The 13,595-nt window shown below is 38.5% G+C and overlaps 2 protein-coding genes across 15 annotated transcripts in view; one reads left to right on the top strand and one right to left on the bottom strand.

The window, feature by feature from the left end:
- Nucleotides 1-2,572, bottom strand: part of LOC110838043 (uncharacterized) — a 102,143-nt gene extending 99,571 nt beyond the window's left edge. For 3 of the 14 annotated variants that reach the window (XM_022080823.2, XM_022080831.2, XM_022080822.2), the window contains exon 1: nucleotides 2,081-2,566. In XM_022080823.2, coding sequence (XP_021936515.2) covers nucleotides 2,081-2,206 — 126 coding nt within the window. In that variant the 5' untranslated portion in view covers nucleotides 2,207-2,566. Of the gene's footprint in view, nucleotides 1-2,080 lie in introns of all 14 variants that reach the window. The other 11 variants (XM_022080824.2, XM_022080825.2, XM_087358789.1 and 8 more) reach the window with 8 other exon arrangements.
- A 4,110-nt stretch (nucleotides 2,573-6,682) lies between these two features.
- On the top strand, nucleotides 6,683-13,244 carry LOC110838059 (uncharacterized). Its single transcript, XM_022080853.2, has 9 exons — nucleotides 6,683-6,842; nucleotides 7,579-7,732; nucleotides 8,819-8,853; nucleotides 9,327-9,429; nucleotides 9,983-10,143; nucleotides 10,798-10,836; nucleotides 11,092-11,287; nucleotides 11,892-11,953; nucleotides 12,442-13,244. Exons 1-9 carry the CDS (start codon nucleotides 6,777-6,779, stop codon nucleotides 12,463-12,465), a joined length of 840 nt encoding a protein of 279 aa, XP_021936545.1. The 5' UTR covers nucleotides 6,683-6,776; the 3' UTR covers nucleotides 12,466-13,244.
- The last annotated feature ends 351 nt before the right edge of the window (nucleotides 13,245-13,595 follow it).

The raw sequence follows: 13,595 nt of genomic DNA on the forward strand, positions 1-13,595 counted from the left end.
GCGACTTCCCACCTCCTGCAATACAGGATTCCCCCCCTTGAATTCTTTTCTATTCAGACTTCTTGTGTACGTGAAACGGCCGTTGGGAAGGCGATAGATATCCTGTTCAACCTCCCAATATCAACTGCCTTCTGCCCGTAGCAAAAATACTTCTCTATAAAATGAATTACAGTCGGCACTGCCCCTGACGTTTTAAAACAACCCTGTGCTACGAACCACAATATATTTACATGTCAAATCGAATGAACAATAATTCCCATTTTTCACAAGACTCATTGGTTAGTATTTTTCTTTGTAACTGTGCTTTGAATCAGTCTGGTTAGCCCCAGCACCCCTGTCGTGAAAGCGAAAGTGATTCCATTTAACGGTTATGTACAAGGGGAGTAACCCCAACTTACAGGGTCGGGGAGGGGGGGGGGCTGTTGGCAAGGGGGGGGGGGGGCGAAGGACTGCAGACTGATATCAACCATTGCCATTTCAGCTGTGGATTCCATTTCTGAGTCCTGCAAAGGGAGAGACAGAACTCTGCAAGATGAGATTTGAAGGCGTTGCATGGGCAGAGTGCAGCTGCAAGATGTCTGACGAAACTTTCATTTAAATGTTCTAATGAAGATGGATGAATTCTGGAATGTAGCAATATGTCGTCTGGTATATACAAGCCAGAAAGCCGATTCTGTACGTAAGGAAAGTCTTCAACACTGAAGTTCTGTTCCAAGCGTGTGGGAAGAAGAATTCTGTGTTTTTTCTGACTGTAAACATCTTTCTTTAGCAAAACAGACTGTGAGCTTGCAGAAAGGGCTTTGGTTTACATTATCTATACAGCAGTCGCTATATGTTCCCCCACTATAAGACATTTCTTGGTTAAATATTTCCACTACTGGTGAGTCTGAAATGGTATGCTAATGCCTGATTTCTAGCTTGAATGCTTCTACCCTGAACTACCGCCTCTATTTAATTTATATCAATTCATTTCTGATGTAATAAGACACAACAATCTCCCACTCCTAGTGGGCTAATTACGGATTCTGCCTCTATGTGTCCACGGGGATCGCAGCAGAGTCCCTACGTAGCCCCAGAAACGAAAATTTAGAGGTTGGCTGACCGCGGCGAGACATTCCATGATTTGGTAATGAAGACGACGAAGATACATTACGTAGTTCGGGACGAGATTGCATTCAGATAGGAAGTGTCCCACATCGAGCGCCGATGACCAAAAACTGTTTTCCCGGGCCACTGTTGCGGATAAATTCGTTTTCCAGTAATGTAACCAGTATAAAAAGTCTTAAGCTTTTAAGCCGCACTTTAATCTGTGATCACGGTACAATCACCTGTTACCTATTGGTTGCTTGAACCTCCGCCTCTAACTTTGTTTGTTTACTTAAGGATCTGTCTATTAATTTATTTGATTCGGCTTATATTTGTCAAGTGCAGTGACAGGTTACGAGGTGGGGGGAGCGGAAGCCGTTCTAGTCAATGTAATAATGTTATTGTTGCAATGGGGTACAAATGTCTCTGTGAAACTGCGGCCTCCATGTCCATCCCCCATTTGATTTGGGAAAAAGCCACTTTGTCCATCCCTCGTCGACTGCCTTGGCTAGAACCCGACTTCCACGGTCAGATGCCGGCAACTAGCAGCTTCAACTACGGTATGGCATTACCCAATACTTGCCTAAGGAAAGTCAGGTAAGCCACGAAAACATTGTCCTAACAGGCTTGTTACCAGACAAGACTCAAACCTGGGACCTCCCAATCACCAAACAGTGCTTGCCACTACACTGCGACGTTTGGGCCCACATTAACAACGAACAAAAACTAGTAGAGATGTGATGACTATCCCTATAACCCTCAACGATCAAAATCTCTAATGAAATCTGAGGATCCTGCAATAAATTCAATGTGGATTTTAGGTTCTCATGGCCTCATAACTGCATAAACATCAGAAGATTCTGCTTAGGATTCGAAGAGTTCACGGAGGTTTCCGAGGTTAAATTAATCTACGCGAAACTTCGCCAACTCGAAAGGAATGCTTGATTACCTCGACAAACGTAATAACAACTATTGAAATAAGCAAACGAAATACCTGTTTGCTGGTTCCTCTCGGTAATGTCTCCACGTTGCTGCCATTGACCACAGGGGCAGTTTTCTCATTTGGAGAGACAGAATGTGTTGAATCTTCCACCGCCGTACCCCCGGCTTCGCCCGGCATTTTTCAAAATCTAGACGCGAAAAGTTCGCAATGACAAAACGAACTTCGCACAATGCCACCTGTCAGACGCACCCACAAGAACAAGAAACAACTGGTACAGTACTAGTATTTACACAGCCCTACATAATTCGAAACCTAAACCAGATATATTAGACTTCCCTGCCAATCTTCGTCCTTACCTTACCAACCATAAATACACAATAACGCTGCGCGAGCTGGTGCGAACATCCAGGCGAAACGGCTCTGACGCCGACTACTCTCTCGTAAAAAACGAGAGAAATTTTATCAGACTGAAAATTGCGAGATTTTACATTTGCGTTCAGTTACAAATGCAACTTAAATTAATATCACACGTTTCTTATAAACAGATGTTCTCATTGCTCTATCACGCTTTACGAATTGTTTTCATCACTCGGGTGTTAATATTCAAAAGCCTCTTCGCTCTTTATAATATTGCTGCAACACGCTCGGTACAGATGCATCAAGAGCAGAATACATCTGCCATCTGTTATCTATACTCTGTACTAACTCCTATCGGTAACCACGACTCTGAAGTTAAATGTGCACTGTAAAACAACTACACTACCGACCAGCGATGACGAGGATGGAAGCTTTAAAAATTTGATTAAATTTGTTCGACCTTTGAAACCCGACATGATCTGAGATCAGACTGGCGTGAGGCAGATTGGTTTCTATCTATTTTACGTTTTTATGATTTAGAATAAAACTCAACGCATTTTACATTTCAGGGCCTTGTTAACTGTGTTCCTTAGGGACTTAATGGTCCACAGAAGAGAAGAAGCTACGCTACTTATTCCACACAGAATAGGACAGTATTCAAGTATTTAAATGAGATCAGAATAAATCAATGTGAATCTTCGGTCACACATAAATAATTTACACATTTCTTTAGAGAACAAGGATTTATTCAAAATCGAAGCCCAGACGACAAATCTTAGGAGAAAAGTAACTACAAATTTTAGAAAATATAAAAATAGGCCCACAGAAATCTAAGTCCACAGACTATATTCAATGTAGCTGTAACAACGTTTGTCTACAAATTGAGAAAATTACCAGAACAAACATCACAAAACATATTACAATCCAGTGTTTATCCCTGAAATGCATATAGATACTAGATATCTAAATGTTTTAAAGGAAAGTGAAGATAATGAAGGTAGCTGTCACTTTTTGCTACGTTATTAGAGGCGTCACTAGGCCAAGTACAGTAGACGCAAAATAACTCCGAGCTTGAGACACGCCACAGTAATACCAGCACTGAAGATGGAAACGTAAGTGGGAGGGAGACAGCAAAAGAGTCCGTCTGAGAATAAACAATTTTTCTCTTTTAATTTCGACAAGATCGATAGCATTTTGATAAAATGAGTTTTTATTCTGATCTGTGAAGGAACTTCCAACACCATCAAAGCAAGCACTCACCGGACGCGCTACTTCTGTAGCCTAAACGTAATAACTTCACATTCGATAGTACAACGAAAAATTCTGTTATCTATATCACTAGTGCTAACGTTTCGAGGTCTTCTCCCCCTTCACACGTGGGTACATGTAACTGGAATTATTTTTGCGTGCACCGTAGGACAAATAGCTCTAAACTACTCTTTAAATGTCTGCGACAGTGGACGAGTCATTGTAGCCTATCAGTATCATGTTGTAAATTGTCTATTGTCTGAGGTATATTTGGGAAAGATTACATTTCGGTAGTTGGTACTACTTCGGGTGACTGCCAATTTTCTGATACAATTATCTCTTACCAGAAATTGAAAGTGTTCTTAGAGCTTACAGCGTCAGAACGTTTAGAAATTCTTCCTTTTTGTACAGATAATAAATTGGCCTGCTCTTAATTTATTTATAACACGCATAGTTTGATAATCTACAAACAGATAAGTTATTCTGTAGTCGTATAGTTTTGGTGTCTAGGCGTGCTTCAAATAAGGCACTTAGTCCTTACACACCAAATTGGATAGCTGTTAGCCATGTGTTCACTTTGTAATGGGGTAGGGGTGTTGCATGGAAGCAATGAGACTCGCCATTTGGTAACATGTCGAGAGTCACAATTGCGTAATGTCTGCATAGCTGGACAGTGCAGAAAGTTCTGTGAAGAATTTGTGACGCCTGATCCAGTTTAAAGTACAACTAACCTTGTGCTTGTCGATCAAGGCACATTTTTACAACAATAAAGGTAGCTCATATCATAACATTCTTCCTTTGTACTGCTTCAAACTATTGCATGAATAAAAATAAGCGATTCTCATATTCCCCGCAACCAGAGATACGTATATAACCACAGTGACAGGGTACTCTATCCTTGGTTGTAAAACGAGCCATTTTAAGTCGGTCTACTGGAAGTAGCTGAAGGACTTGGGTTAGTGACCGTCTTGAAGATGGCTGTCTTCTGGGTTTAAACTTATACCAGATTACACGGCGCAACAACCCAGAAGACAGCCATCTTCAAAGTCACCGCCGTCAAAACTTCAAATCGTACATAGTGACCGTCCCCTAAATCTAATTATAAACCTCTGTGAACAGTCTATCCACAAAGCACAAGGCCAGTCATAAGGACATCCTCTCGAACGAGTTACAAACTGGAAACGCTACCGGTATTTCAAATTATTCGCTGTCATAAAAAGCCTGATTTCCTGAAACAGTTTCATTGTTCGCTATCTTTGGGAAAGCAGCGGAAGTTGAATCCACATCCTCGCACTCAGTGGATCCAAAAACCAGAACGACTATGCAGAGAGGTCATTGACTACCTCTAAGGGCATTCCTCGTATTTCTCCTGAAAATGTCATCGCTCATGACTTAGCCTCTTTTGATAGCTTCCCGACTAGCGATGCGTGTCTTCGGTTGGTCCGTCACTCTGTATAATTATTTTAGATTTTAACTGTTAATTATAACATTAAACCAGAATGGCCTATCTAGATTTTAATGTCGATGGATGAAGTTTCATTAAACTTTATATCCGAGAGTTTTACTAAAAGTAGTTGATAAATGTGAATGTTGGTTAAAAAGTGGCAACGATATCGTTCACTTTACATGAAGACGTACATCTGTCGGAATAGCACCTTCAATTAGGCGATGATCGCTTCCTTACACATCCTTTCCAATTAATTAATCATCCTATCATTCGACGTTCTGAGCTAGTAAAGCGTTGTTAAATAAGCTATAAATAAATAGCAGCAGTTCTTGACAGCGTCGTTGACTGAGTAATAGGAATTTGAAATAGGAAGACAAAATATGTTCTCGTGCCTCTCGACTTTAAAGCAATTGGCATGATGTTAAAGTAACACGTGACAGATACAACACTATTTCTTGCATATGCATAAAGTGGTCGGATTTTTCGCTCCCAAAACCAGTCATCCAGAGCGACAGACGGGTCTATAAAATGCGAGACAAAGGATCTGTAGCTGATTCTGATCAATCGGAAGTTGCTGCTTCTTTGTTACCGGAACTGTCATTCTTCAGTGACCTTCAGGACGAAGCCAAAACGCGAGAAAACAAAAGAGTGACCGTGGGAACGCAGATTGCTTCCATACCGACCACACCCGAGCTGCACAAAGCGAGCTGTGACGGTGTGACGAACCAAAATGGTGTTTAGTGTTACGTTCCAATTGTTGATTTCACAATCTCGGATAATTATCACGCCGCTTCCGATGCACGCAGGGGCACGCGGTCTGTATGCGAACAGCGATATTGGTTCACCTGAGCGGTCGGCAACCTTTTCATTGCCGCTGGCCGCATTGGCAGAAAGAAATGCCGTGGACAGTAAGCGAGACTGTATTTCTTTAGTTTAAACGTAATCAATGTTCACCTCGGTGACAGCAAAGTTTTTCCCTTCTCTCATCGGTTAATTCCCAGATTATGTGACGGGCCATGTACAAATGTTGGCGAGGGTAACAAGCAGCACGCGGGCCGCACAAAAAATTTAAATTCGCTTTGGATATTCGACGGTTAGTCGTTCTGTCGTTCAGCTTTGCACCCATCGGAAAGTTGTAAGTGCGACAAGAACCCAGACGACAGCCAAAAACAGTATAAATCTGAATTTCACTAACCATTATAAGCTTCGTGGTTTCTGTATGTACCACCTGCTTTGTCAATCAATTGTTGCATTGTGCCCAGAGTGATTCTCATAATAAACAGCGATTATTTCCCTAAACATCATTAACCAATCGATCTTTGAAATGAAGACATGTGGTTTCTGTGCGGTATAGAATATATTATTCTTCAGACGATCTTTGGCTTCAAACGGTTAAATGACAATTTGATACAGAAGATGGCAGGAACATTACCCTTGTTACCTCCCACCACTTCCTGCACAGTCATTAAATTTTCTGCGCTGGATTTGCTCCAAATGCCCCCGTCCTACTCGTACTTGGATGCATTTAGTGGCAATTGAATTGACCTGACCACTGTAACAATGGCGTGCAGAAGGTCGTGTAACCCCCACTCCGTTGCCATACCGTTGATGCAGTATATAACAGCAGATGCTGGGAGGAAATTAGACCTGTGTTGCCCTGTGTTATCTAGGAAACGTGTGTGATTTGTTTACAAAATGCGGAACTTAATTGTATTTGCTGCAGTGTTGTTCATGCTTCACTTCGTCTCCTACAGTGCTCTGGTAAGCGCAACAGTTTATAATTAATTACTAAGCTGAGATTTGAAAAATGCAATTCATGAACACAGCCTTCGACCAGTTTTTGCTTCAATCTGCTTTGATAATAAGAAACTGCATTTTATCCACAGTGTATTTATGGGGGTTTGTATGAGTATCGAAATAAATAGCAGTTATTTCCCTGAACAGCATTGTCCAAATGATCTTATTTAAGACGCTGACTGTTATGGAAAGCAGCGCACGGTGTGGCAGCAGTGTGCACAGTTAAGCGACTCTAAAACATCTCAGTTTATTTCAACGTTTGAAGGAAGGAACAACGACATCGAATGCCTAGTTTTTAAGGTGTTACCTCAAACTATTTCTGGGAGGGGCAGCTATTAGAATGCCTAAGAAAATCAAGTTGGTGGGATTTGTTTTCGGAGCCCGACTGTGTCACAAGCATAAGTGCAACCACGAATAACTTTCCGTTTGCGAAAAATACTGGCCCGAGAAAGTCCGAAATGTTATATATAACATTTGACTGCTATCATTTGAACCAGACCCGAATTTTATCTGTGCTACCAGGCCCGACCCATGCAGACCTCTAGGTGACACACGGCCGCCCTGGACACAGGAATGGTGATGATGAGTGACTGACTTGATGCTCCCGCCAATTTTATCTTTATCTGCAGATAAGGAACCCTTCTCAAGAAGTATGCGTTTTTATAATTCGATTTAACCCGTGTTTTCCTTGTTGTGTCAGGCACGGTCAGACCGGATGACTGCGGTGACAACTGAAGATCCAAAGATGTCGGAGCAGTCCGCTGCGTTGACAGTTAACATGACCGACAGTGAAAGCAGTTCTGGTGAAAACGACAGCACAGAGTTGGGCGAAGATGAAATTGAAGACCCAGACAGTGAGTTCATCAGATTCACGAAGCAGTTCATTCTGCAACCAATAGTCCAATTTTCATTTAACACTGACAGCGACTCTAATGCCACCCACATTCTTATCTTATTGTTTCACATGCAACGAAGTGATAATCATATGACTGGTAGAATTTTATAGATTAAAACATGCTTAAATGAAACCTACTGTAGTTAATGTCTGTATAGGTAAACATTAGCCTGATTCATTTCCTATTCAGAATGGTCTGGAATAAGGAGATGCTTTATCACCATTGCTTTTTTTACATTTATTAAGAATATGTCATCAGGAGGTGCAAGAAAATACAGAGGGGCTGGAATTGAATGGGACATATCACATCTGGTCTATTCTGATGATGTTTATGTACATAAATATCATTCAATTATCCACAGAAGGTTCAGGTTCCTGTTTTATCTGATGTCATACATCCACACGATGTCTTCTCAAGGGGCAGCGAAATTGTTTAGCCTAGTTTAAGCAAAAACTTGAATCCATCCCTGTGAAGAAGAGAAATTTTATATAATAGGAACAATTTACGGTTTCGTAAGCAAAATTTAGCGGCCATTTCTCACCCGAGTCTCCCGACTGACTGCTAGATGACTCTGGCAGTCAAATCGGGATTGAGTAGAAATTGTGCTGGCTGGTCACTCACTACTCACAAATGCACACTTCAAAGACTAGGAAACCTCCGAAAGGAGGCAGCGAAGACCCACACCGGGTTGTAGAGCCACTGATGATGATAGGAACAATTTGGGAGAAATGGTGAAGAACAGCAGAGGTGTATGGAGATGAAAGACATAATGGAAGGAAGAAATATATTTATATAAACAGAGTTCTTTTCAGGATTGTCACAGAGTTAAATAAAAAATGCTGAAGTGAGTAACAAACAGTATACAATACCAGCTGTAAAAATATTAATCATATCACTTGTAAAAAAACTCACTTCATGACGGAATGTTAGATTGTATTTTGATTCTCAAAATTCTGGTTGAACAAAACCTCATCTGTTAAAATTTGACACCAGAACAAATGTTACACAGAAAAATGTAATAATCTGTATTTAATCCATTTTCAGGTGGTGAAGAAGACAAAATTACCATAGACTCAAAGGTGAGGCCTATAAAAACATTAACAGTTGAAATAATATTAAATTATATCAACCTTAGCAAAAAAATTGGAAAGGAAAATAACTTTTCAACATGTTTCATAATGGGCAGTTTCCTACATTCCGTATTTACTCACACAGAGGGCAGGCTGATTATAAAATTCAGGGTCTCATTTTATTGTATGTCTGTGTTGGATTTAAAACTTTCATGGCACATGAAGGTTATAAAATAGTCTTGGGTGATCAGCTGCAACAATGTTCAGTCAGATATCAGAGCTAATCTCTGATAAGGCTTATCAACTAAGAGTATTTTATAACAATCGCTAAATATGAACAAATGCTAAATCAGATACAATTCTTGCATCATAATTCTTCTACCTCTGTATAAAGACATATGGACGTCAGAATAAGAGTGATACAACGTGTGGCACTACCAAGTGGATCAGCGTGGACTTAGAGAGATTACTTATCATTCCAGACAGGTTTTGTATGCCCACCGAAACCTACGGAGATCACAGAATTGGAGTCACAGTGCACAGCAGAGTACAAGGCAATGAAGAGAGCAAAGTGCAACATGACAGGTATACTTTCAAAAGAATGATTAATTAAACCTCCACTGAATGTCATTGATGCAGAATATGAAGTTTCAAAGTTAACTTTCCGTTTTATACCTGCGTAAAACTGAAAACAGTAACTGGGTAGTAGAACCTGTCTGCAGTTTTCAAAATTCATCCAACATAAATTTCCACCAGCAAATAAAGAACATGTGGACAGCTACTTAATTGCAGAAATGTTATTTACCTATTTTTTTAAAGTAATTCAAAAGTAATGTTTCATGACTTACCCATATTTCCCATTCCTTAATGTACAGCATAAAAAAATACAGTAGATTCAGGTTAATCGGGCCATCAGTTAATCGGGGCAGCCGTTTATTTGGGACAAATCTTAAAAAACAAATCTTTATAACTCTTTACGTGGAACTTCGCATAATCGTGGCAGCTACTTAATTAGGCCAAAGTGTTCTAGTCCCAATGCATCCCAATTAACCGAAATCCATTGTATATAGTTTTCTATATTTTTCCCCATTGTATGACTGCATTTCTGAGTGAAAATAACAAATGTCATCTTCGTCAGAGGAAGAGAAGATGAGGAAGATGAACAACATGGAATCATTGGAGAATGTTTCTCACGGTTTAGGCAAGAGAGAAGCATTGATGGCAGATGAGACAATGAACTCAACAGAAGCCATAACAAACACTACAAAAACCGCAAACATGCATCATCGTAAGAAATCAGTGAGTATATTTTGCTTCTGACCAGTCAGTGGTAAAACCATATCCTTGTATTATCTTATGTTTTCACAGCGACCAATTATAATAAATTCTTCTCGGGTTAGCAGCCATGTAAGGTGGTTTAATTCAGAACACACCGTTTTGAGAACCATCCTTGTCCTCGTGACATTTTCTTTGGCTGGCTTCATATTCTATTGACTTCTATGTGGACTGAAAGGAGTAACTGTGAGAGAGAATGAAATTAGGATTAAAACAATCTGAGGTTAACACAGAGACAAATGACATTGAGGAATATCAGAAGTGGAGGCCATATTTACCAGATGCTAGATAATAATTACCAAAAATAGTTAACCAACTACAGACTTTGGGAAAAGCAGGAATTAGCAAGACCAACTTACATAAAATTCTATTTGTTTTAAGTAAACAGTTAACACAAATAACAAATTATAGAAAATTATCCAGTAATACGTGAAGCTGTTTATGATAATAAGTTAGTAGCATTTATAATAAATTGCCATACACTTTCAATAATGACCATTTAAAAGGCTTGAAATAAGAAACAGTAAAAAGTGCCCTTAGGTCTTGAAAGGGTTACAAACCCCTAACTTAAGAGTTCCATTTATTTTTTTTTTAAATTTGTTGTTATCTCTGTTGCAGTGCCTCTACTATCAGTGCATTCTGAAGAAAATGGATGTGGTAAGAACTCTTAAAGTGATTCTATTACACTACAATGTTTAAGTTACTGTCAAACACATAAATCAGCATCTAAAATTAAATTTATGCACACCTTATACAGTTTGTCATATAACTTCAAAGCTGGTGTGATGATGTAGACAGATGTGCAGTTTTTGATCTGTTAATGGACTTAAATATTCAGAGAAACATGAACTTCATGTTGACACAACTGGAGAATTAATGTGTTATTTAAAACCAATCTGTAATGTCTGTTAGTTGGATGAGACAATGCTGCCAAATGAGGACATGTTCAAGATGTGGGTAGCCAATAATTTTACTGATGATGGAGAAAAGTCGCAACTACAAGAGAAGGCCATGGAGTGTTTCAATAACCTTCGTGAATCTGGGTTTTACAATGTGGATAGTTCCAAATCAGAAGAAGTTTCAGGAGAAGTTCCTAATGTCAAAAAAGGTTAGGAAATTACATAAATCCTACAAGTCCTTATTCTACAGTATCTATTAATATGTATCTGAAAACTAAACACAAAGATATTGATAATCCATAGTTCATATTAAATTATTTCTTACACTCAAAATGTTCTTACTGAAAAGTTGTATACAACTTTCATGATGGGAAAAGGGATATTATAATAGTTTAAATTCAATCATTTTTCCTGCAGAATGTCCAGAGGCTCTACTAATTATTGTTTTTTAAAGAATTATAATAAAATAATTATTTGTGTAATGGCTACTTAATAAAATAATGATGATGGGCAAGGGTTCTGGTTAGGAATGACAAAAGGAATGAACAAAGTATTGCTACTAATCTTTTCTTGATATTATTGTGACACAGTAAATAAGACAATATGCCAGCTATGTAAGAGTGGGGAAAACAAGTTTATATACAATTTAGATGAGACCTAAAGAAAATCAGTCACTTAGTAGATGCCATTCAAAATGGTCTGGCAAAGGCACCACAACTGTCATGCTAAATATACATTTCCAAACTTGCTTACATACCCTTTCTCCTTCACATGTATAAGCCACATCTTAATGTTAATGTCCTATTCCCACAGGTAAAACAAGTTGTAATGCAGCATTGAAACTACTCAAATGTCTGTCTAAACAGGATACTGAGGTATGTTTGACTTTACTTGTACACAGGTTTAACCCTTTACAGCCTTTTGGTACCTGTACCACCTACTTTAAGTCAATAACTGCATGTCCTCAATGTTGTGTTTTACTTCAGGTAAACTGAATTTATATATTGTTTAGTTGAGCTTCAGTATCAAGAAAATAATGTCAGTATCATTAGATGTAAGCTAAAATATTTTGACTGAAAGGAAATAAGATATAAAATGATGTGGTTTTATTATAAAAAAATGTCAGGTAATCAGCCATTTAATGTTGAATCAAATGCTGTTATGGAGACTAGCAGTCTCCATCTTTATGGCAAGTCTGAGAAATGACCATACATGAAGATGGACAGAGAGCTAGTCTTAGAAACAATGACATTTGATTCAACACTAATACAGTTGATAACCTGAGAACATTTTATAGCATTCATGTGCCATGAAAGTATTATGACTGACAAAGTGGTTACAAGTTGCTTCATTCTTGTTCCAGTGTCCTGTCTTCAAATTCATATGACGCTGCCATCCCAAGGCAACATTATGTAACAAAACTTCAAATACTCATAACACCAAAAATTTACTAAATGTAGAATGATAATTTAGTTTCCAATAAGTATGTATTGTAATATCTTAATTCTTTTGTGATATAACATCTGTACAACACACTTAACATCTAACAGTAATGTTTATGTACAGCGAAAGACACCAATATCCATGTTAATAACATCCCATTCGCTGTGAAGTTACTTCAGTCTCACTGATTGCAGCAGTGTACACTTTATATCATATGTAAATTATAGTGTATTAACCATGTCCTTTAACTGCACTGCAGGCTGTTTTTCCTTACAAAATATGCAATTTTTGTGTTAATCAAGTTAGTAACCTGGCAACAATATTTAACCCTTTACATGCCTGTAAAATTACTTGGTCAATGACTAGGTTCTGCTAGGCCAGGCATGATCCTATCTGGCCAGTTAGTAACAGGCTCATTTTCATATCTTCAAGGATTACACTCATTGACCTGTTCCTTATCCATTAAAATGTTATTCTGCCAATCCATTCTTCTATTAGTTGAATGTTCCTCTTCCCTCCTGGAAAGTAATTTCAAACTCTGGTATGTACCAAGTATAATTTTCTCTCAACCCTTCAAAATGTTCCCACCATTTATCCCTGTTGCCTTTGACCTTAGAATATAATTTCTGCCACTGGTATCCAAAAACGCATTTCTTATTAATATTATGTTGTTCTGATGTCTGAAATGTAAGAAATAAAAGATTTTGCAACTGTTTCACACAATTCCACATTCGTATTCATAAGAGTTGGTGTTTCACTGTCTAGAATAATCATACTATTTTAAAATACTGCATACACAAATATTTAAATATTTAATTTACTGATCTGTTCCACTATTTGTTTCTCATGACACAACAGTCAACTTCTATAGTTATGCAGGGGAAGAAAAGTGAGTGGACAATCACAAACGAATGAGCAGCAAACTTTTTTTAGGTATGTACATGGAAGGAATATTGAAAATCTTGATTCCCTCAGAACAGCCAGTCACTAGCTCAGATGAACTCAGCAGTGACATAAAAACTAGTACTGCAAAAGACTGGAAAAATATTATTGATTACACTGCCAGTTTTCTGA

This window comes from Zootermopsis nevadensis, unplaced genomic scaffold, assembly GCF_977971745.1.
Source record: "Zootermopsis nevadensis isolate Lab colony 2312 unplaced genomic scaffold, Znev_1.0 Znev_ptg000030l, whole genome shotgun sequence".
NCBI lineage: Eukaryota > Metazoa > Arthropoda > Insecta > Blattodea > Termopsidae > Zootermopsis > Zootermopsis nevadensis.